The sequence below is a fragment of the Nycticebus coucang genome, chromosome 22, assembly GCF_027406575.1.
Source record: "Nycticebus coucang isolate mNycCou1 chromosome 22, mNycCou1.pri, whole genome shotgun sequence".
Classification (NCBI taxonomy): Eukaryota; Metazoa; Chordata; class Mammalia; order Primates; family Lorisidae; genus Nycticebus; species Nycticebus coucang.
Window position 1 is genome coordinate 20,312,718 of NC_069801.1, and position 24,985 is coordinate 20,337,702.

At 47.8% G+C, this 24,985-nt stretch overlaps 1 protein-coding gene across 5 annotated transcripts in view; it reads right to left on the reverse strand.

Annotated features, from left to right (window-relative positions):
• CRYBG2 (crystallin beta-gamma domain containing 2) overlaps window positions 1-24,985 on the reverse strand; it is a 42,149-nt gene that overhangs the window by 11,606 nt on the left and 5,558 nt on the right. For all 5 annotated transcript variants that reach the window (XM_053577041.1, XM_053577040.1, XM_053577038.1 and 2 more), the window contains exons 2-14: window positions 18,910-21,436; window positions 17,892-17,939; window positions 17,695-17,807; window positions 17,404-17,533; window positions 15,506-15,645; window positions 13,364-13,481; window positions 12,758-12,793; window positions 12,062-12,198; window positions 11,776-11,902; window positions 11,386-11,525; window positions 11,162-11,288; window positions 10,922-10,954; window positions 10,672-10,784 (exon numbers count right to left, since the gene is read on the reverse strand). In XM_053577041.1, coding sequence (XP_053433016.1) covers window positions 10,672-10,784; window positions 10,922-10,954; window positions 11,162-11,288; window positions 11,386-11,525; window positions 11,776-11,902; window positions 12,062-12,198; window positions 12,758-12,793; window positions 13,364-13,481; window positions 15,506-15,645; window positions 17,404-17,533; window positions 17,695-17,807; window positions 17,892-17,939; window positions 18,910-21,436 — 3,789 coding nt within the window. The remainder of the gene's footprint in view (window positions 1-10,671; window positions 10,785-10,921; window positions 10,955-11,161; window positions 11,289-11,385; window positions 11,526-11,775; window positions 11,903-12,061; window positions 12,199-12,757; window positions 12,794-13,363; window positions 13,482-15,505; window positions 15,646-17,403; window positions 17,534-17,694; window positions 17,808-17,891; window positions 17,940-18,909; window positions 21,437-24,985) is intronic.

Below are 24,985 nucleotides of genomic sequence, written 5' to 3' on the forward strand. Positions count from 1 at the left end.
ACCCCTGACCCATGACCCGCTGCCCACCAGGCCTCTGCATGCCCTGACCAGGAACTACGGGAGCTGCGCAACCCTGTGTCCTTCCTCCTGTACCCTCCTTGGCTCCACGCCGGCCCTCTCGTCTGGCAAGGGACTCTGGTAGCCACATGCCTTCCAGAGCCCTCCCTGCCTCTGCACAGAGCCCTTCTCCTGGCCAGAGACTGCTGGAGCCTTGGGCTCTCTGTGTCAAAGTCACTGGGCGCTAGGCACTCCCAGAACCGTGTGCACCACCTCCTGCCCTGTTGCTGGATCTGGGTGTGTCACACTCTGGAGCTACTTCCACAACCAGAACTCCCTGGCTGGGGCAGCCCTGGAGGAACTACACAGGGTTACTCCCTACAAAGATCCAGCAACAATAGAGTGATCCCACTGGGGTCTAATCTTGGAGAGACACCTCCCCAACTCTGAGGACGGCCAGAGGCAACGGTGAGAAACAATCATGAGGCGAAATCAACAGAAAAACTCTGGCAATATGAATAATCAGAGTAGATCAACTCCCCCAAGGATCAATGGGGCAGACACAGCACAAGATCCCATGCACAAACAAATAGCTGAGATGTCAGAAATGGAATTCAGAATCTGGATAGCAAATAAGATCAAATTAGAATTCCAAGCAGTAACCCAAAAGATATCTCAAGAATTCAACAAATTCAAAGACCAAATGACCAAAGATTTTGACACACTGAGACAAGAAGTTGCAGCCCTCAAAGATCTGAGAAACACACTAGAATCCCTCAGTAACAGAATGGAGGAAGCAGAAGAAAGGATTTCTGACATTGAAGACAAAGCTTTTGAACGCTCCCAAACTTTCAAAGAGGAAGAGAAATGGAGGGCAAAAACAGATCACTCTCTCAGAGAGCTCTGGGATAATTTGAAGAAAACCAAAATTCGTCTTATAGGGATCCCTGAAAGTGATGAAGTGGCTTCACAAGGCGCAGAGTCTCTTCTCCATGAGATTATGAAGGAGAACTTTCCAGACATGCCAAGAGATTCTGAAATTCAGATAGCAGACAGTTTCAGAACTCCAGCACAACTCAACCCAAATAAGACACACCATAATCAATTTCACTAAAGTTAATATGAAGGAGAAAATTCTGAAAGCAGTCAGACGAACGAAAACCATCACCTACAAGGGCAAGAATATTAGAATAACTGCAGATCTCTCTGCTGAAACCTTTCAATCTAGAAGAGGATGGTCATCGACTTTTAATCTCCTAAAACAAAATAACTTTCAACCCAGGAGCCTGTACCCAGCTAAACTAGTTTCATTTATGATGGAGAAATTAAATACTTCGATGACATTCCCATGTTGAAGAAATTTGCCATAACTAAAACCAGCTCTCCAGGATATTCTCAGACCTATCCTCCATAAAGACCAGCGCAATCCTCCACCACAAAAGTAAACCCACCCAGAAAATTTTGATCAAATTCCAACTTCCACAGTTGCAAAAGGATTAAAAATGTCCACGGGACTCTCAAAAGGCTTATCAATATTCTCAATTAATGTGAATGGTTTAAATTGTCCTCTAAAGAGGCACAAGTTGGCTGACAGGATACAAAAACTCAAGCCAGATATCTGCTGCATACAAGAATCGCATCTTACATTAAAAGACAAATATAGACTCAAGGTGAAGGGATGGTCATCTATACTCCAGACAAATGGAAAGCAGAAAAAAGCAGGCGTTGCAATCCTATTCGCAGATGCAATAGTCTTTAAATCAACCGAAATAAGGAAGGATAAGGATGGACACTTCATATTTGTTAAAGGTAATACTCGATATGATGAGATTTCAATTATTAATATTTATGCACCCAACCAGAATGCACCTCAATTTATAAGAGAAACTCTAACAGACATGAACAACTTGATTTCCTCCAGTTCCACAGTAGTTGGAGATTTTAACACCCCTGTAGCAGTGCTGGATAGATCCTCCAAAAACAAGCTAAGCAAAGAAATTTTAGATTTAAACTTAACCATTCAACATCTGGACTTAACAGACATCTACAGAACATTTCATCCCAACAAAATTGGAATACACAGTCTTCTCATCAGCCCACGGAACATAATCCAAAATCGACCACATCCTAGGCCACAAATCTAACCTCAGCCAATTTAAAAAAATAGAAATTATTCCTTGCATCTTCTCAGACCATCATGGAATAAAAGTTGAACTCAATAACAACAGGAACCGGCATACCCATACAAAAACATGGAAGCTAAACAACCTTATGCTGAAGGATAGATGGGTTATAGACGAGATTGAGAAGGAAATCACCAAATTTTTGGAACAAAACAACAATCAAGACACAAATTACCAGAATCTCTGGGATACTGCAAAGGCAGTCCTAAGAGGGAAATTTACAGCACTGCAAGCTTTCCTCAAGAAAATGGAAAGAGAGGAAGTTAATAACTTAATGGGACATTTCAAGCAACTGGAGAAGGAAGAACACTCCAACCCCAAACCCAGCAGAAGAAAAGAAATAACCAAAATCAGAGCAGAATTAAATGAAATTGAAAACAAAAGAATTAATACAACAGATCAATAAATCCAAAAGCTGGTTTTTTGAAAAGATCAATAAAATAGATAAACCTTTGGCCAACCTAACCAGGAAAAAAAAGAGTAAAATCTCTAATTTCATCAATCAGAAATGGTAACGATGAAATAACAACAGACCCCTCAGAAATTCAAAAAATCCTTAACGAATACTACAAGAAACTCTACTCTCAGAAATATGAAAATCTGAAAGAAATCGACCAATACCTGGAAGTACGCCACCTACCAAGACTTAGCCAGAATGAAGTGGAAATGTTGAACAGGCCTATATCAAGTTCTGAAATAGCATCAACTATACAAAATCTCTCTAAAAAGAAAAGCCCAGGACCAGATGGCTTTACGTCAGAATTCTACCAAACCTTTAAAGAAGAACTAGTACCTATACTACTAAACCTCTTCCAAAATATAGAAAAAGAAGGAATATTACCCAGGGCATTCTATGAAGCAAACATCACCTTGATCCCCAAACCAGGGAAAGACCCAACAAGAAAAGAAAATTATAGACCAATATCACTAGTGAATATTGATGCTAAAATACTCAATAAGATCCTAACAAACAGAATGCAACGACACATCAAAAAAATTATACACCACGACCAAGTGGGATTTATCCCAGGGTCTCAAGGCTGGTTCAATATACGTAAATCTATAAATGTAATTCAGCACATAAACAAACTAAAAAATAAGGACCATATGATTCTTTCAATTGCTGCAGAAAAAGCTTTTGATAATATCCAGCATCCCTTCATGATCAGAACACTTAAGAAAATTGGTATAGAAGGGATATTTCTTAAACTGATAGAGGCCATCTACAGCAAACCCACTGCCAATATCATATTGAATGGAGTTAAATAGAAATCATTTCCACTTAGATCAGGAACCAAGCAAGGTTGCCCAATGTCTCCATTGCTCTTTAACATTGTAATGGAAGTTTTAGCCATTGCAATTAGGGAAGAAAAGGTGATCAAGGGTATCCACATAGGGTCAGAAGAGATCAAACTTTCACTCTTTGCAGATGATATGATCGTTTATCTGGAAAACACTAGGGATTCTACTACAAAACTTTTATAAGTGATCAAAAAATACACAATGTCTGCTCGGGAGGCTGAGGCAAGAGAATCACGTAAGCCCAAGAGCTGGAGGTTGCTGTGAGCCGTGTGACGCCACGGCACTCTACCGAGGGTAGTACAGTGAGACTCTGTCTCTACAAAAAAAAAAAAAATAATACACAATGTCTCAGGCTACAAAATCAACACGCATAAATCTGTAGCCTTTATATACACCAACAATAACCAAGCCGAAAAAACAGTCAAGGACTCTATTTCTTTCACAATAGTGCCAAAGAAGATGAAATATTTGGGAGTATACCTAACAAAGGACATGAAAGATGTCTACAAAGAGAACTATGAAACTTTAAGAAAAGAAATAGCTGAAGATGTTAACAAATGGAAAAACATACCATGCTCATGGCTGGGAAGAATCAACATTGTTAAAATGTCTATACTACCCAAAGCAATATATAATTTTAATGCAATTCCTATTAAAGCTCCATTGTCATATTTTAAAGATCTTGAAAAACTAATACTTCATTTTATGTGGAATCAGAAAAAAACTCAAATAGCCAAGACATTACTCAGCAATAAAAACAAAGCAGGAGGAATCATGCTACAGACCTGAGACTGTACTATAAATTGATAGTGATCAAAACAGCATGGTATTGGCACAAAAACAGAGAAGTAGATGTCTGGAACAGAATAGAGAACCAAGAGATGAATCCAGCTACTTACCATTATTTGATCTTTGACAAGCCAATTAAAAACATTCAGTGGGGAAAAGATTCCCTATTTAACAAATGGTACTAAGTGAACTGGCTGGCAACCTGCAGAAGATTGAAACTGGACCCACACCTTTCACCATTAACTAAGATAGACTCTCACTGGATAAAAGATTTAAACTTAAGACATGAAACTATAAAAATACTTGAAGAAAGGGCAGGGAAAACTCTTGAAGGAATCGGCCTGGGTGAATATTTTATGAGGAGGACTCCCCAGGCAATTGAAGCAGTATTAAAAATACACTACTGGGACCTGATCAATCTTCTGCACAGCCAAGAACATAGTAAGTAAAGTAAGCAGACCGCCCTCAGAATGGGAGAAAATATTTGCAAGTTATACCTCTGATAAAGGTCTAATAACCAGAATCCACAGAGAACTCAAACGTATTAGCAAGAAAAGAACACGTGATCCCATCTCAGGGTGGGCAAGGGACTTGAAGAGAAACTTCTCTAAAGAAGACAGACGCACGATCTACAAACACAATGAAAAAAAGCTCATCATCCTTATTCATCAGAGAAATGCAAATCAAAACTACTTTGAGATATCACCTAACCCCAGTAAGAGTAGCCCACATAACAAAATCCCCAAACCAGAGATGTTGGCATGGATGCAGAGAAAAGGGCACACTTCTACACTGCTGGTGGAAATGCACACTAATACGTTCCTTTTGGAAGGATGTTTGGAGAATACTTAGAGATGTAAAAATAGACCTGCCATTCGATCCTATAATTCCTTTATTAGGTATATACCCAGAAGACCAAAAATCACAATAAAACAAAGACATCTGTACCAGAATGTTTATTGCAGCCCAATTCATAATTGCTAAGTCATGGAAGAAGCCCAAGTGCCCATCGACCCACGAATGGACTAGCAAATTGTGGTACATGTATACCATGGAATATTATGCAGCCTTAAAGAAAGATGGAGACTTTACCTCTTTCATGTTTACATGGATGGAGCTGGAACATATTCTTCTTAGCAAAGTATCTCAGGAATGGAAGAAAAAGTATCCAATGTACTCAGCCCTACTATGAAGCTAAATTATAGCTTTCACATGCAGGCTATAACCCAACTATAGCACAAGACTATGGGGAAAGGGCCAAGGAAGGGGAAGGGAGGGGGAGGGCAGGAGGATGGAAGAATGGAAGGAGGACAGTGGGTGGGGCCCCACCTACAGTGCATCTTAGAATGGGTACAGGCGAAACTTACTAAAGGCAGAATACAAATGTCTACATACAATAACTAAGAAAATGCCATGAAGGGTACGTTGAACAGTTTGATGAGAATATTTCAGATTGTATATGAAACCCGCACATTGTACCCCTTGATTGCACTAATGTACACAGCTATGATTTAACAATAAATAAATAAATAAAAATAAAAAACTAGCGGGGCGTTGGGCCAGGCACCTGTAGTCCCAGCAACTTGGGCGGGTGAGGCAAGAGGACTGCTTGAGCCCAAGAATTTGAGGTTGCTTACTGTGAGCTACAGTGATGCCATGCCATTCTACCCAGGGAAACAGAGCAAGACTGTACAAAAAAAAAAAAAAAAGGAATGAAAGAAAGAAAAAAATTATTGAAATATAACTCACATACCATAAAATTCACTCTAAAAGTACAGAATTCAGGGCGGTGCCTGTGGCTCAAGGAGTAGGGTGCCGGCCCCATATACCAGAGGTGGTGGGTTCAAACCCGGCCCTGGCCAAAAACTGCAAAAAATAAAATAAAAGTGTGTAGTTCAGTGTTTTTTTAGTATGTTCACCAGGCTGCAAAATGCTTCCTTTCGTGTAATAAAATGGGGAAAGACGGAAACAAATATACTTGGTTTCTATAGTTACGTGTAAATTTATATATGAGTATATATTTGCTTATATCTTCAAAAGGAAATGATGGATGAATAAACCAAACACTAAAAAAAGTATTCCTATGAGGGAAGGGAAAAAGTGGCAGAGAAAGAGAAGGAAGCTACTGGCTTTGGAACTGTTACAGACGGAATGTTTGTGTGTTCACCAACTTATATGTTAAAGCCCTAACCCTCAATATAATAGAGTTTAGAGGCAGAGCCTTTGTGAGGTAATCAGGTTTAGATGAGGTCATAAGGGTGGAATCCCACAATAGGACTAAGGTCCTTATAAGAGGAGGAAGACAGGAGCTCACTTGCTCTCTTTCTACTATGTGAGAACACAGCAAGAAGGCAGCCTTCTGCAAATCAAGAGAGTCCTCAGTGGGGAACTGAATTGGCCAGTACCTTCTTATACCTCCCAGCCTCTAGAACTGTGAGAAAATAAATTTCTGCTGTTTAAACCATGCAGTCCAGGGTATTTTGTTAGAGCAGCCCAGGCAAAGACAGGAACCGTATAATATTTTATGTAATTTATTATTTTATTATTTTTTTTTTTTTGAGACAGAGTCTCAAGCTGTCACCCTGGGTAGAGTGCTGTGGCATCACAGCTCACAGCAATCTCCAACTCCTGGGATCAAGTGATTCTCCTACCTCTGCCTCCCAAATAGCTGGGATTACAGGTGCCTGCCACAACACCCGGCTATTTTTTGGTTGCAGCCATCATTGTTTTTTGGCGGGTCCCGGCTGGAATTAAACCCGCCAGCTCAGGTGTATGTGGCTGGTGCCTTAGCCACTTGAGCCACAGGCGCCGAGCCAGTAATTTAAAAAACAAAATTAAATAAAAATTAAAAAGTATTCCTAAAAATTGAAAATAAATCAAATAAAAGAACCTAACATATCAAATTGATGACATAACGACACATAAGAAAGTTTTGTTTTGTTTTTTTGAGACAGAGTTTCACTATGTCGCCCTCAGTAGAGTGCCGTGGTGTCACAACTCACAGCAACCTCAAACCCTTGGGCTTAAGTGATTCTCTTGCCTCAGCCTCCTAAGTAGCTGGGACTACAGGTGCCCACCACAATGCCCAGCTATTTTTTTGTTGCAGTTGTCCTTGTTTAGCTGGCCCGGAACAGGTTCGAACCTGTCACCCTCAGTGTACATGGCCGGTGCCGTAACCACTGTGCTACAGGTGCCAAGACAAAAAAAGTATTATTTTGAATGTCTTTAAAGCATAGTATTTCGAACTATACATACCTAATGGGATAAGATGAATGACCTGAGGACAAAGAGATCCACAAGAAACTTCAAATGGTTGGGCGGCGCCTGTGGCTTGTTGGGCAGGGTGCTAGCCCTATATACTGAGAGTGGCGGGTTCAAAGCCAGCCTCTGCCAAACTGCAACAAAAAAATAGCCAGGCCTTGTGGCAGGCACCTGTAGTCCCAGCTACTCGGGAGGCTGAGGCAAGGGAATCGCCCAAGCCCAGGAGTTGGAGGTTGCTGTGAGTCCTGTGACGTCATGGCACTCTACCGAGGGCGGTAAAGTAAGACTCTGTCTCTACAAAAAAAAATTTAAAAATAAAAGTGAAACTGTCTCTACAAAAAAAAAGAAGAAACTTCAAATGGCATTCAGTGGGTTTTACTATTAGTAGTAATATGGCTATTATAATTTTGAAACACTTAGTATGTAGATTTTCATCTTTAAATATCACTTCCCACTAAAAGGAACCAGGGTTCCTTAGAAAATGGATGATTCCAGGTTTGGGGCAATGTACAAAATGATCTTGGGCATCTTCTTGTACCAAGGAAGTTATACTGCTACAGTCATATCAAAGGACCCAGAGGCAATTTGAAGTAGCTCCTATTGGCCAAAGATGGAATAATTTGAGCATTCAAAAAACAAATAGTTATTGCAATGGATTGAAGCATATTACATACATAAAAATCCATGTGTTCATAACAATACTAAAGAAAATTGTCATTGGTCAGCTTTGGAGGTTGCTAGAGCACTAATTCCGAAATTATTCTGGAAATTGAGAGAAACCGTCAAATATCAATCCTTGAGAAAGGCTCAAACTGCCTTTTTCTGTATAAACTACTTTAGGTAACCAAAAAGGGAAAGTTGTTTATTGAAGCATTCTAGCTAATATATCTTGAAGGAATGACAAAAATGAGAAAATCATTCTGAAACCTCTAAAAAAACGGTAAGTCTAGGCAATTATCATCAATGGATGCTAAAACCATTGGATAAAAGATAAATTGGGAATGAATCTTTTTTTTTTGAGACAGAGTCTCATTATGTCACCCTCAGTAGAGTGCCTTGGCATCACAGCTCACAGCAACCTCAAACTCTTGGGCTTAAGCGATTCTCTTGCCTCAGCTTCCCAAGTTGCTGGGACTATAGACGCCGGCCACAACACCCGGCTATTTTTTGTTGCAGTTGTCATTGTTGGTTAGCTGGCCCAGGCCAGGTTCGAACCCACCAACTTCCGGGTATGTGGCTGGCGCCATAACCACTGTGCTATAGGCGCTGAGCCAGGAATGAATCTTATTTTTTTTTTTTTTTTGTAGAGACAGAGTCTCACTGTACCGCCCTCGGGTAGAGTGCCGTGGCGTCACATGGCTCACAGCAACCTCTTAACTCTTGGGCTTACGCGATTCTCCTGCCTCAGCCTCCCGAGCAGCTGGGACTACAGGCGCCCGCCACAACGCCCGGCTATTTTTTGGTTGCAGTTTGGCCGGGGCTGGGTTTGAACCCGCCACCCTCGGCATATGGGGCTGGCGCCCTACTCACTGAGCCACAGGCGCCGCCCCAGGAATGAATCTTATAATGTTGGAAACTTAATATTATTGTTTGTTTGTTTGTTTTTTGTGGGTTTTTTGGCCGGGGCTGGGTTTGAACCTGCCACCTCTGGCATACGGGACTGGCGCCCTACCACTTTGAGCCACAGGCGCCGCCCGGAAACTTAATATTATTAAAAGTAGGCCGGGTAGTCCCAGCTACTCGGGAGGCTGAGGCAAGAGAATCGCTTAAGCCCAGGCGTTGGAGGTTGCTGTGAGCTGTGTGATGCCACAGCACTCTACCGAGGGCCATAAAGTGAGACTCTGTCTCTACAAAAATAAATAAATAAATAAATAAATAAAGTAGGCCTGGCACAGTGGCATGCCCCTGTAGTCCCAGCTACTAAGGTAGGAGGATTGCTTGAGCCCAGGAATTCATGGCTGCAGTGCACCATGATCTGTGAATAGCCACTGCACTCCAGCCTGGGCAACATATTAAGATCTATGCTAAAAAAAAAAAAAAAAGATGACCAGACATTATGTGCCTCCTGAAGTGATGCAATGGGAAGTATATGTATCATTTTCTTATCAAAACAAAACAAAACAAAACAAAAAACACCCTGAGTCTAATCAAGCCTCTAGATCTAACGATCAGTTACAGGAAATACAGGGGACAGAGTAAAAAGTTAAAAGGCAGCACCAGTAAGCAATTAGCTAAATATAAAAGATGGGAAATTTACAGGGTAAATTACTGGATTTCTTCAAACAAGTAAATGGTATGAAATAAAAAGGGAAGGAGAATTGTTATAGATTAGAGACGGAATCTACCAAATCCAATGTGTAGTAGACCCTATTTGCATCCCGAGGAAAAAAAGTTAATTTCATCAGGGCATTTTTGAGACAATGGGAGAAATCTGACTGTGTATGAGGTAGTTATTAACAAATTATTGTTAATTTTATTAGATGTGATAATGACATGTGGCTCTGTGGGGAAGTGAAGTCCTTTTTAGGAGGGGAGACAGAGTCTCACTTTTGGTCAACCTCGGCAAAGTGCTGTAGTGTCTTTAACTCATAGCAACCTCAAGTAGCTGGGACTAGAGGCGCCTGCTACAACGCCGGGCTATATATATATTTTTTGTTTGTTTGTTTTAAGAGATGGTCTCACTCTAGCTCAGACTGGTCTCCAACTCAGGCAATCTACCCGCCTTGGCCCCCCAGAGTGCTGGGATTACAGCGTGAGCCACCGCGCCCGGCCGAAAAGTCCTTTCTTATTAGAGATACATATTGAAGTTTTTACCCATGAAATTTTATGTTGGGTTAGGGCTTTAAAATACTCCATCTAATAAAAAAGCAGATGGTCAGATGAAACAAGATTGAGATGATTTATACCATACTATCTACAGTTTTACATTTTCCACGAAAACTTTATTTTGTTTGTTTTAAAATTGAATGGCTTGGAACAAAACAGCTAACCTCAAGGAAGCCAAAGAAAGTAAATCATTTAAAAGAATGACCCTCCTACAGCTAAGATTCCCAAATTGAATTAAGCACGTTGGGGCTGGTGCGTTCTGCGCCTCTAGCCCTCGCAGCACACCCCGCCCTCCATCCCTCCTCATCCTCACCTGCCACCGTGGATACGGCAGGACTGGGGTTGGAAGGAGGCGGGCAGAGAGGCCTGGTCATCCTCGAAGGAGATACGGTCACCCAGGAAGTCGGGGCAGGAAAAAAGCTGAATCTGAAAGCAGAGAGGTGAGGAGATGAGGGTGGACAGAGGATGGGTTGGACAGAGGATGGTGAAGGTGGGCAGAGCTGTGAAGTGAGGAGAGAGGAGACATATGTCCCCACCAGCTCCTTGAGGAGTCCCATCCTTACCTTTGAGACAAAGTGAAGATCGAGCTCCCCGACCTGAAGGGAGGGACCAAAGTTTGGAGACTTAAGGAGAGCGCCAGCCCCTAGTCTCAGCTCCCTCACGTTTCAATATTTCCCACCCCGGGGCAGCGCTCCTGTGTCCCGCCCTTTCCCTTGAGCCCCGCCCCTTCAAGTGAGGGAATGTGGATCCGACTCCAAGCCACGCCCCTCGCTGGGGCCCCGCCCTCCGCGGTCAGCACACACCTGCAGGACCGGCTGCAGCGAGGCGAGGGCGCTGTTGCCTGCGCCCCAGTCCTCGCAGTTACGGTACACGCCTTTCTCCAGCACGTACTGTTCCCCGGAGAAGCCCACCTCTTGATAAGCTACCCACCTGCGGGAAAGGCGGGGCGTGGATCAGCGGAGGAGGAGCTCGCACCTCTCCTGGAACCGCCCCTGCCGGCCGGGCTCTAGGAACCGGAATCACTCACACGCCACTGAGTACGTGGATCGCCTGTGTGCACGGTCCGTGTCGCACCAGCTCCACGTCTGGCAACGCCTTGCTCACTTCCACACCGTGTCCCTCGAAGTCCATGGCCTCAAACAGTACCACAGCCGGGTCTCCGAAGTCCTGAGCCCCAGGGATAGTCAGGTCTCTCCTGCCCTTGGATGGAAACCCCTGGACGTGCCCAGACCCCAGGTTCGCGGCCCACCCGGGGAACTAGGGGTGAAGCTGTCAGTGTAGCCTGGAGAACAGCAGCAGGAGGAGAAGCTAGACCTCAGACAGTACTTCCACGGAGAATAGGAAGAGGGAGTAAAAATTCTTCCCTCCACAAATTGTACCAAGGGAAATCTGGTTGTGGCCAGAAGCACTTGCTTACCGTCCGGATAACCCGCAGGGAGGTCAGCAGCTCATCATACCCTCCCCAGTGTGACCAATCAGGATATTCCCCCTCTTCCAGCAGATACTGATGGCCCCGGAAGCCCTCCTTCTCATAGCCCACCCAACTGGAGGAAGGGAGGATAAACAGACAGATTCAGTCACTGGAAGCCCATGGATGGCTAAGACAGGTCCTCCCATCCCTGGACAGTCCCAGTAGCTCCCCATCCCCAAGGGTAAAGGCCAATGGGAGAGATGATACAGAAGGAAGGGTCCTGAGTCCTCACCAGCCTCCAAGAACTCGCAAAGACCCCACAGAGGTCAGGTGAGGGCTCTGGCTGTCCTCTGGCTGCCGAATGTTGTAGATGTCTCTGCTCACTTCCCAGCTGCAGCCCTGAAAACCTGGGGCCTCATACACCACAGCCTAGGGGAAAGAGGGTGTCAGGATGGTGGGGAATCATCTGGACCCAAACACACCCAGCCAGTGCAGGAATGGCTCTGCCCAGCTTCAGTGAAGATCACCCCAACCCTAGCCCTCCATCCCTCAATGAGCCCTATTCCCTAACTTCTGTCTCCATTCAGACCTCTGACCTAGTCTTTTTTTTTTTTTTTTTGGTAGAGACAGTTTCACTTTAGCGCCCTCGGTAGAGTGCCCTGGCATCACACAGCTCACAGCAACCTCCAACTCCTGGGCTTAAGCGATTCTCTTGCCTCAGCTTCCCAAGTAGCTGGGACTACAGGCGCCCACCACAACGCCCAGCTATTTTTTTGCTGCAATTTGGCCAGGGCCGAGTCTGAACCCGCCACGCTCAGTAAATGGGGCTGGCACCCTACCCACTGAACCACAGGCACCACCCAGTCTGGCCTAGTCTTTACACCTCCAAAGCTAGTTCTCAGTGAGCCCATCAGGCTCCATGCCCCCAGACCCAGCTCTGGCCCCCAGCACCAAAGTACCCCTTTGGCCTTAATGCCCAGATTCTTACCTTGGGCTCCCCTGGCTTCTCCACACTTGGGCAGCCCTGCAGAGGACACATGTATGTGACACCAGTCCAGAGATAAGAGAAGACTGATGGGGCTAAGGACCTATAATCATTTTTTTTTTTTTTTTTTTTTTGTAGAGACAGAGTCTCACTTTATTGCCCTTGGTAGAGTGCTCTAACATCACAGCTCACAGCAACCTCCAGCTCCTGGGCTTAGGCGATTCTCTTGCCTCAGCCTCCCCAGTAGCTGGGACCACAGGCGCCCGCCACAATGCCTGGCTGTTTTTTGTTGCAGTTTGGCCGGGGCTGAGTTTGAACCCACCACCCTCAGTATATGGGGTCTGCGCCCTACTCACTGAGCCATAAGTGCTGCCTAGGACCTATAATCTTACTGATTCTGAGACCCTATGCCTTCCCCTGACCAATCCCTTGGGCTAATCTTCCCTCTCCTCTCACCACCATTCCCAGTAGGAGCTCTCAGGGAGTGGTCCCCACAGGGAGCTGTGTTACACTTCAACTCCCCCTTTCCCACAGACTGCAGGACCACGCTACTTGGGGTCAGGGGCAGGGCCTAGACCTACCCGCCTGTGGGTGGGCCCTGCTCTTTACCAATCTCATGGGCTTCAGGGAGCCCACACTGGTGCACAAAGCCTCTGACGTGGGGTACTCTCCGGGCTCCAGGATGTATGGGGTGCCTTCAAAGAATGGTTTGGGGTACAGCAGCCACCTGGGGGAAGACAGAGAAGCTACTGTACTCCAGATCCCAAGGCACATAGATTGGCGAAAGGGAGGGAAGGTATAGAGGGGAGGTGGTTTTGGGGGGAGACTCCTGTCAGGGGGACTCTGGCGGACACTTCAGTCCTCTGTAATCTCTTGCAGTAGCTACTCCATGAGTCTCCCTTCCTCTGGCCTTGCCCTCTCTAATTCACACAATTGCTGGAGAGCTCTTTCAGCTCACATACTTGCTAAAACCTCCCCCTCCCCCCTAGTTCTGGTTCGGTTCAGCGCCTGTAGTTCAGCAGCTAGGGTGCCAGCCACATACACTGCAGCTGGAGGGTTCAAATCCAGCCCAGGCCTACCAAACAACAATGACAACTATAATCAAAAAATAGCCAGGCATTGTGGCAGGCGCCTGAAGTCCCAGCTACTTGGGAGGCTGAGGCAAGAGAATCTCTTAAGCCCAAGAGTTTGAGGTTGCTTGAGCTGTGATGCCATGGCACACTCTACCCAGGGATAATATAGTGAGACTCTGTCTCGAAAAAAAAAAACCAAGACATGATTGCAAGAGGGACTTTACCTAACAAACGCAATCAGTGTAACCTGGCTTATTGTACCCTCAATGAACCCCCAACAAAAAAAAAAAAAGGGGTGGCGCCTGTGGCTCAACAGAGTAGGGTGCCGGTCCCATATGCTGGAGGTGGTGGGTTCAAACCCAGCCCCGGCCAAAAACTGAAAAAAAAAAAAAAAAAAACAGGTCCCCATTAACTTCACAATAGATCCCAACTACACAGAAATGTAACCCCTTCCTTCCTCCTGGTCCTCCTGTCTCCCTACTTGTTACTCATACTGGTGAGACCATAATTTTGAGGCTTAGGGCGACGCCTGTGGCTCAAAGGGGTAAGGTGACAGCCCCATATACCAGAGGTGGCGGGTTCAAAACCAGCCCTGGCCAAAAACTGCAAAAAAAAAAAAAACAAACATAATTTTGAGGCTTAGATCTCTCACCTTTAGCCTTTGCATGTGCACTTCCTTCATTTATTTATTTATTTATTTATTTATTTAGAGACAGAGCCTCAAGCTGTCGCCCTGGGTAGCGTGCCGTGGCTTCACAGCTCACAGCAACCTCCAACTCCTGGGCTCAAGCAATGCTCCTGCCTCAGCTTCCCAAGTAGCTGAGACGACAGGCACCTGCCACAACGTCCAGCTATTTTTTTGGTTGCAGCCGTCATTGTTGTTTGGCGGGCCTGGGCTAGATTTGAACCCGCCAGCTCAAGTGTATGTGGCTGGCGCCTTAGCCTCTTGAGCCACAGGCACTGAGCCTGGGCAGTTCCTTCTGCAACTCTTCTCCCCACTCGTTCAATTAACAAATATTTAGGGGCATCTATACTGCCAGACCTTGCTTTGGGCATCAGGGATACAGCAGTGAACAACACATGCAAAATAATCCCTGTCCTCCTGGAACTTAGACTATTGGCCAACTCATCCCAGCTGAGCTATCTTCTCCAAAAGGGCTTCTCTGACTCCCACACCCTGCCCTCCATGTTGGGTGCTTTTCCATGCAGGAACTGTGCTCCTTCATCAAAGAACTCTGGATTCTCTGGATTCCTATTGTCTGTTTACTTGCCTGTCCCCCGCCAGTAGACTGAGCACTTTTTTTTTCTTTTGAGACAGAGTCTCACTTTGTTGCCCTTGGTAGAGTGCCATAGTGTCACAGCACACCTCAAACTCTTGGGCTCAAGTGATTCTCTTGCCTCAGCCTCCCAAGTAGCTAGGACTAAAGGTGCGCACCACAACGCCTGGCTAGTTTTAGAGATGAGGTCTTGATCTTGCTCAGGCTGGTCTCAAACTCATGAGCTCAGGCAATCTACCCACCTCTGCCTCCCCGAGTGCTAGGATTATAGGCGTAAGCCACCAGGCCTAGCCTAAATTGAGCACTTTTGAAGGCAGGAGCTGTGTCCTGTCATCTCTGTGTTCCCAGCACCCAGCACAATGAATATTAAATGGAAGGATTCCAGAATAGCCCAGACTCACAGACCAGCAGAGACAGTGGCAGATGCCACCTTCAGGGGCCTCTCCAGGCCCAGGGAGTCATTCAAGGCCTCTGTTAGCTTCACTTCCTCGCCCTGCAGTCCTTCCTCAGAGAATAGGCTGACCTCTGGGATGCTGTAGTCCTGCAGAAAAGGAAGGGAATGAAGTATAGAACAGCACCTCTTGAAGACTACCTCTACCTCCCAAGTCCATCGAGCTAAGGCTCCTGGAGGCTTTTGGAAAAACCTCTGTAGCTTTCCCAGGAGATGGAGTATTCTCTCAAGGTCAGCCAACCAAGCCTGAGACCAAACCACCTGAAGGTCCCTTGTTGGACCTTTAGGACTAGAGACCAAAGTTACCAGGTGAACCTGCAAAGTGCCATACCCCACCCCTTGCCTCTTGGCAGCCTGTCTTCCAGCCTGGTGAGAACATGGGCAAGATAGACAGCCACTTCCTGAGGTTCACCTCTGACTCTCCTTTGGATACAATTCCAGCCTCTGTCCAGGCTGGCTTTGTCTGAACCTCATCCCAGGAAGCAGCAGACCCTCTCTGCATTCTGGGTATTTCTTCCTCATCAAACCATTTTCACTCACCCACTCATTCATCAAAGTTTATAATGTTTAAAAAAAAAGTTTATAATGTTTATAAAGCGTCTACTGAGTGCAAGGCACTAGGCGAAGGTCATGCCCTACCCCATCTCCTCTAATCCTACCCATGGATGTTATTAATCCATTCACAGACAAGGAAAGTGAGGCTCTACCCAAACTCACAGAGCAGAACCAAACACAGAGCAGTGTAATTTTTGTTCACTGTTGCAGCCCAACACCTCCCACATACTTGGCACACAATAGATGCCCAATCAATGCTGAATGACTCAAATGAATCCCAGACCATCTGACTTCAAAGCCTTTGTTTTTCCCTTGTAGCTCGTTACCTCCCACATGAAGATGAATTTACTATGAGAAGCTCACAATTAACTGTCCACAAATATTTGTGTGTTTCTGGAAAGGCTTTGAAAATTCCTATCCTACTGGACCATCGCCCTAGCTAAGGCTAATCAGCTCTTGTCACCTCTTAACCAGGAAGATTGCAACAGCTCAAGACTCAGTTATTCATTAAAAGTGAAAAACAAACCAACAAAACCCCAAATGTCTGAGAGACCCAGCTTTTAGAGTCACCACTCTTCCTTCTGGGTCTCCCCAGTGGTCAGGATGGTTTTGTCAAGCTTAATTTCAGAAGTATGTAAACCTGTGCTGTGAAAACAATGTTGCTGGGGGTTTTTCCTTTACAAATATGAAATTATAATGCTGACTTTTGTAACCACACACCACTCGCTCGAAAATCTGAGATTCTCCTTGACTGGAAATCTCAGCCCTTCCTGGTTTTCCTACCTCCAGAATTCCTAGTCTTTTCTCCTCCCAACAGCAATGGGACTTCCATAAATCTCCCACCTGGTTATATGGCATCCCTGCTTCAAATCCGACCCTTATAGCCCAGCTTGACTCTAAGTCCAACAGGGTGGAGAGCAGATCTCACCCCCACCCTTGCCTGGCACACAACATATATGAGTGAGCATCTGTGAGTAAATGAATGAACAACCACGCGTGGCACCTTAAGAGCTGACCCCTGGGTGGCAGGTGGCTTTGCATCCTCTCCTGCCCCCTTCAGCCTCGTCTCTGCTGCTCTCACCTTGTCCTGCTCCAGCACCACCTCAAACTTCCCCAGGCTGCTCCAATCCAGGCTACACACTGCCCAGAAACCCTTTCTTCCACAACCAGCTCCAAGGTCAAGAATCTATAGGTCAGTCTATAGCAATTCCGCCATTCCCCATCCCATACAATCTCTCCCAGAGATTCCAACTCTAGGCACTGGAGGCTGTCTCCCACCTCCAGCCCACTCACCCGGACAACCCTCCTTAGGGAGCCAAAGCCATGAGTGGTCCACGTTGGCCCTGGAGCTCTGAGGTCCACATCTCCTTCAGGCAAGACCATCTTCTGACCCTGGAACTGCGGCTTTTGGTACAGCACCCAGCTGTGGACACAGAAAGTCCAGAGTCACAGGCAAAAAGGAGGATGTGGCCAGGGTCTCTGAGTAGGTGATGGGGTTTCTGCCAAGCTGGCCTAGACACTCTTCACTGCCCTCTGCACCCCCAGATTCACAGCCAGGATGCCCACTGGGTACTACCCACTCACCAGCCTCGAACCACCCTTATGGAGGCTACAGGGGCCCAGCCTGAGGCATCAGCAATGTCTTCCCAGACCTCCCTGCTGCTGCCTTGGCAGCCGGGCTCCAAGAAGAGGATCACCTGAGAGGGCACAGAAGGAGTCTCAGGCCCCATCCCAGGCTCCTGCCTCTTGCTGCCCCCACCCACTCAGCCCCACACCCCTACCTTTCCAGGCCTGGTGTTTAGCTTGCCCTGGGTCTTTAGGGCTGGATTCTGAAACAGAGGAGGTGGTTAAGAAGTCTTATGGCAGTGGTTCTCAACCTTCCTAATGCATGACCCTTTAATACAGTTCCTCATGTTGTGGTGACCTCCAACCATAAAATTATTTTCATACACCTGTATTTGTACAGGGTATATGTGATGGTTTTAGGCAACTCCTGTGAAAGGGTTGTTCGACCCCCAAAGGGGTTGCAACCCACAGGTTGAGAACCACTGTCTTATGGGGTTACTTCTTTTTTTTTTGAGACAGTTTCACTTTGTCGCCCTTGGTAGAGTGCCGCAGTGTCACAGCTCACAGCAACCTCAAACTCTTGGGCTCAAGCAATCCTCTTGCCTCAATCTCCCAAGTAGCTGGACTACAGGCACCTGCCACAACGCCTGGCTATTTTTTGTGGCAGTTGTTGCTGTTGTTTGGCTGGCCAGGACTGGGTTCGAACACACTAGCCTCTATGTATGTGGCTGACACTGTAACCACTGTGCTAAGGGTGCCAAGCCAACCTGGCTATTTTTAGAGACAGCGTCTCTCTCTAGCTCATGCTGGTCTTGAACCCGTGAGCTCAGGCAATCCACCCACCTCGGCCTCCCAGAACACTAGGATTATAGGTGTGAGCCACCTCACCCCACCTGAGGTTACCTTTTTGCTCCCTCCCAACACCCTGCCATTTCAAGGATCCCACACCCTCCCTAAGGTGTGGCCCACAGAGGATGCCATGCTTGTTCCCAATACCCAGGGGCCTCATCACCCTGTCCCAGGAGCTGGATGTCCATCACTTCCCTCTCCTAGATTCCAAGATATTGGAGCCACCAAGCCCTTGGGAATCCAAGGGAGTCCAAGGCCCAGAAAGACGGGGCTTACGCAGGCTCTAGATCCAAGGCTCCTGCCCTCAGAGACCCTAACTCTCACCCAGCACCATTCTCCTCACACCATCCAAACCCTCCCTGGCCCATCCAAGGTCTGACTCACCCACCCCTCCTGGGGCTGGGAACATGCAGGCCTCTCTGGGTTTTCACTGCAGAGCAGGGGCAACTGTCCTGGCACCTTCCTGAGCCCCGGTGCCCTGTGGGGTGGCAGAGCAGATAGTTTTTTGCCCAGTGGTTCCAGGGTGTGGGCCTCCTTGGTGGCAGGCGCCAGACTGCCGAAGAGAAGGCTGCCTCCGAGACGGGAAGCAGGCCTGCCACATGCCTGCAGTTCCAGCCCCAGCTCTGGCTGGGGGCCCTTGGCACCTGCTATGTGCTTCTTCATCATCTCCAGAGGAGAGCAAGAAGCCTGGGTGGACCTGGCAGGGCGGGGGTCCCAGGAGGGGCCAGGCCCAGCTTTCTCCTGCCTGCGCTGGAGTTTCTCGTCGTCACTCAGGTAGGGGTTCTCTGGCTCTTCCTCCTCTTCCTCCTCCTCCTGCTTCTCTTCCAGTGCAGGCACCTCCTGGGGACTGGGTCCCAGCACCCACGGCCCAGGCTGGTCCTCCTCGATAGGGGGCAGCGTGGCATACATGGCCAGGTAGGAGGAGCGTGGGGCTCGTGGCAGCCGATGAGTCCTTAGGATCTCAGGGGGCTCCATGCTCCGCAAGGTATCCAGGAAAATCTCCAGGTCAGCAGCCAGGGCCATTTCTTCCTCCTCCCTTGATGGCTCTGGACACATCTTGCCCTCAGTGGGGTCAGGGACAAGCCGAGACTCCCTGCTGACCTCTGCTTCTGTGGCCCCTTGGGCAAAAGTATCTCCTGGGCTGGGAGACACCTTATCCACTGAAGAGGATGGGGCAGGGAGAACAGCAGGGTCCTGGATAACAACTTTCTGCCTGGAAGATGGGCCAGCAGAAGCTTCAGAGCCCTGGACAACCTCTTTTTGTGTGGGAGATGAGCTAGGGCTCATCTGGGCAACCTTATCCTGTTTGGTGGTCAGGGAAGCAGGAGCAGTTGGGCCTTGGACAGTCTCTTCTTTGGTGAGGGAAGGGGCAAGGCTGCCTGAAATCCCCTGGACAACCTCTTTTTGGATATTAGGGCTGCCTTCGGGGCCCTGGACAACCTTAGTTGAGGGGGATGAAGCAGCAGGAGCATTAGGGCCCTGTACTACCTCTATCTGGGTGGGGGAGATGACAGGGACATTTTTAGAGTCCTGAACAAACTTATTCTTTGGGGATGTTGGGGCAGAAAGACCTTCTGGGCCGGGAACAGCCTCCCTAGAGGATAGAGTAAGAGGCTGTCCGGGGACTTTCACACCCTTGCTCTTCACCATGGGCAGGACAGTGGCGGAAGGGGGGTCCGTGAGCGTAAGCCCTTCCCTCTTTACAGGGGGCAGGACATGGGGAGTGAGCTGTGCCCTGGGGTGAGTGGGCACCACAGGCCGCTCTGTCGGGTGGGCTGGGCCCAGGCAGGGGTCATGGATCCGGAGTCTGGAAGAGGAGGGGACTGGGACTTGGCCCTGAGAAGTCTGGAGAGGGAGCTGACTAGGGCTAGAGGTTTCCTGAACCTTTGGGTGCTCACAGGCCCTGGCATCCAGGACTCTATTCTGGTCTTGGTCTGGGCGAGCTACAGGGACATCCTGGTTCTCAGGTGGGTGACCGCCTGCTGGGGTGCCTGCAGGGGCCAGGGCAGAGCTGTCCTTTAACTCTGCTGTCTCTGATGGCTGCCTCAGAGCTGCCCCTCCTGTGCCGCCCAGACCCTGGCTCCTTGACCCAGCAGCTATGGGTCTTGGCAGGCGGCTGGCAGGTGGGTTGTGCTCAGGAGGCATGAGGCTGCTTAGTAATTCCAGGGCTTGGCTGTGACTGGGTGAATCCTCAGCCCGGGGGCTCACCACCACTGCACGCACCGTGCGGGCAACATTGCGGCCCCTTGGCAGGGCCTCACCTGAGATCAATGGCTCCACTGTCACAGAGCTGCTCACACGTTGGTCCACTTGCCCTCCCACCACCATGGTGGTCCTCACGGTGCGTGTCACCCGCCGTTCCTCTCGACTCCTGGAGCTCCCACTGCTGAGACCTGCACCTGGGTGGGGACTTGGCTCACGGGGTCCAGGCAGGGGCACTAAGAACTCAGTCTTGGCCATGGATCCCAGGCCTGGAAGCTCAGTCCTGGGAGGTTGGGGGCTCCCATCACCCTGGTCTACAGCTTCCTTCAGCCTCCCCACTGGCCTTTTCTCCTTGGGTGGTGGTGTGTACTTCTTGGAAAAGACAGGCCCATGGCTCTGGAAGTTCTTGGAACCAGTCCCATCTCGAGAGCCCTGGCAATTCACAGTTTCTTCTTGCCATGCAACAAAGCCATTGACTTCATCCTGACGGTGGTTGTGCTCAAACGTCTCCTCCTGGGGGGGCCCTGACACGAGGGACACCTTGTGGAAACGATGTCTGATCTCTTCCTGGGCAGGGGGCCGCTGCCGCCATGTCAGTATCGCACTCACCACTCGGGCCTCTGCCCGGGCCGGGGGCCCACTTGCCTCCTCCATGTTGGGCCCTGGCAACCTGTTCTGTGGTATTCTTGTCTCCCTGTGATCCAGCTCCCTACAGATGGTGCCAGGAAGAAGAGAGATGAGATCAGAGGGTGGCGAGGATAGTTTCCCAAAGTGCAGAATAACTAACCCCTGCGACTGTCAGGCTGGGTAACCTTGGGCAAGTCACTTAAGCTTTGGGGTCATTAGTTTCTTATCTGTAAAGTGGGAAGATTACTCTCAGCTCTGATTCAAGTCATCAGATCCTTTCATTCACTCTGCTCCCCACTTTCAAATCATCTCCTATGCCAAGGTCCTTCCAAGAGTAAAGGTGAGGCTTGAACCTGAACAGAGAGAGAAGGGAGACAGCAGGAAGATGCATCTGTCCCACTGGTCTATGAGAGGGGTGAGACTCTGACCAATGAGCTCCAGGTCTAGTCCTCCAGGAGCTGAAAACTAGGAAACTGGGAAGCCGAAAACTGTTCTAACCCCTTCCTGGAAAGAAAGGAAAGAGGGACTTTGGCCTCAAGCAGAGCTAGGTTCCCCCAGTCCTGTTCCTCACTGGCTAGATGACCATAGGCAGGTCACTTCTCCCCTCTTCTTAGCCACAAAACTGGAGTAATGACTGTGTGCTTCACAAAGTCTTTCAGGATCCAGCAAGACAGAAAGAATGAAAATTCACTTTATAAACTAAAACAGTTGGGTGGTGCCTGTGGCTCAGTGAGTAGGGCGCCAGCCCCATATACCGAAGGTGGTGGGTTTGAACCCGGCCCTGGCCAAACTGCAATAAAAAATTAGCCTGGCATTGCGGCAGGCGCCTGTAGTCAGTCCCAGCTACTCAGGAGGCTGAGGCATGACAATCACCTAAGCCAGTGGTTCTTAACTTTTCCTAAGGCTGCGACCCTTTAATACAGTTCCTGTGGGTCATGACAGGTTGAGAACTGCTGGCTAAGCCCAAGAGCTGGAGGTTGCTGTGAGCTGTGATTCCACAGTACTCTACCGAGGGTGACAGAGACTCTGTCTCTAAAAAAAAAAAAGTGGCTGATAAACTTCTTTTTTTTTTTTTTTTTTGTAGAGACAGAGTCTCACTGTACCGCCCCCTCGGGTAGAGTGCAGTGGCGTCACACGGCTCACAGCAACCTCTTAACTCTTGGACTTACGTGATTCTCTTGCCTCAGCCTCCCGAGCAGCTGGGACTACAGGCGCCCGCCACAACGCCCGGCTATTTTTTGGTTGCAGTTTGGCCGGGGCTGGGTTTGAACCTGCCACCCTCGGCATATGGGGCTGGCGCCCTACTCACTGAGCCACAGGCGCCGCCCCTGATAAACTTCTTATTGTCACCTTGGAGATTTGTGACCAACTTTAGCAGGTGGTGCACAGATGCGTATTATGGTGATGATGGTCAGCGCTCAGAGCCAAGTTTGTGTGCATGTGTAGATGGAGCCCCTCAGGACATGGCACTGAGGCTTCACAACGCACTTTCCCCTCATTTCTCTATGATTGTAATTTCTTCCATGGAACAGATGAAGAAACTGAGGGTCAGAGAAAAGGAGTGACTGGCACAGATTGGGTTTGAATTTCCATCTTCTAGTTTTTTTTGTTTGTTTGTTTTGTTTTTTGTTTTTGTGGAGACAGAGTCTCACTTTATCGCCCTCGGTGGAGTGCCGCAGCGTCATACAGCTCCCAGCAACCTCCAACTCCTGGGCCCAAGCGATTCTCTTGCCTCAGCCTCCCGAGTAGCTGGGACTACAGGTGCCCGCCACAATGCCCGGCTATTTTTATTGTTGTTGTTGCAGTTTGACCGGGGCTGGGTTTGAATTCACAACCCTTGGTATATGGGGCCAGGGCCCTACCCACTGAGCCACAGGCACTGCTCTTTTTATTTTTTTGAGACTGTCTCACTATATAGCCACTATATATGCCATGGCATCACAGCTCACAGCAACCTGCAACTCTTGGGCTTAAGCATTTCTCTTGCCTCAGCCTCCCAAGTAGCTGAGACTACAGGCCCCTGCTACAATGCCCAGCTATTTTTTCATTGCAGTTGTCATTGTTGTTTAGCAGACCCGGGCAGGGTTCAAACCCCCCAGCCTTGCTGTATGTGGCTGGTGCCCTAACCACTGAGCTATGGGCACTGAGCCAATTTCCATCTTCTAAATTCACATCCAGGCAGCCTCTCTCTAGGCCAGGTCTCACCCCTCCAGGAGAAGGGTAGATGTGCTCTACTGAAGATGGTCACCAGAGTAGCAGGATGTGGCCAGAGCCTTGGCCTAGGGCAGTGGTTCTCAACCTGTGAGAGACCTGGGTTTTATTTCTTTTCTGACCCTGCACTCATCTCTCTGGGTCTCCATAACCATCTTTGCTAAATGGAGTATAATAATAACATCTGCCTAAGAAGGCCTCTAAGATCCTGCTTTAGTTTGAATATCTGTCCCCTCTAAAACTCATGCTGAAATTAAGTCCCCAGTGTGGCAGTACTGAGAGGTGGGGCCTTTAAGAGGCAATTGGGTTGTGAGGGCTCTGCCCTCATGAATGGGTTAATCCACTCATGGATTAATGGATTAGTGGGTTAATGGATTAATGAATGATCCTGGGACTGGGACTGACGGCTTTAAAGGAAGGGAAGGGGAGAACTGAGCTAGCACCTCAGCCCCCAGCCATGTGATAAAAGTCCCCACCAGCAGGAAGGCTCTCACCAGATGCACCCCCTTGACTTTGGACTTCTCAGCCTCTAGAACTGGAACAAATAAATTTTGTTTCTTATAAATTATCTTGTTTCAGGTATTCTGTTATTAGTAATAGAATACAGACCAAACAGCATCCTAGGAACTCTCTGGTAAATTTCCCTGTTGATAGTTACAATAACAACAGCAACAACAACAACAGCCATTTGTTGAGTTTACCCTGCCAAACACCTTGTTAAGCACTTTATGTTCATTGTCCTATTGAATCCTCAGAAGAATCATGAGCTTGAGACCCCATAAAGAATAAATTATTAACAGGCTCGGTGCCTGTAGCTCAAGAGGCTAAGACACCAGCCACATACACCAGAGGTGGCAGGTTCGAATCCAGCCCGGGCCTGCCAAACAACAGTGACAATGACAACTACAATGAAAAAAATAGCTGGGCGTTGTGGCTGTGCCTGTAGTCCCAGCAACTTGGGAGGCTGAGGCAAGAGCATCGCCTAAGCCCAGGAGTTGGAGGTTGCTGAGAGCTATGATGCCATGGCACTCTACCCAGGGTGACAGCTTGAGGCTCTGTCCCCCCCCAAAAAATAATAATATATATAAAAGAATAAATTATTAACAAATTATAAACAAACATTGCCATTTGCAGATAAGATTATTTATTTATTTATTTATTTATTTTTTGAGACAGAGTCTCACTCTGTTGCCCTCCTCAGAAGAGTGCTGTGGCATTACAGCTCACAGCAACCACCAGCTCTTGGGCTTAGGCAATTCTCTGGCCTCAGCCTCCAGAATAGCTGGGATTACAGCCACCCGAGTAGCCGGGATTACAGGCGCCCACCACAACGCCCAACTATTTTTTGCTGCAGTTTGGCTGGAGCCGAGTTTGAACCTGCCCCTCTGTATATGGTGCCCGTGCCCTACTCACTGAGCCA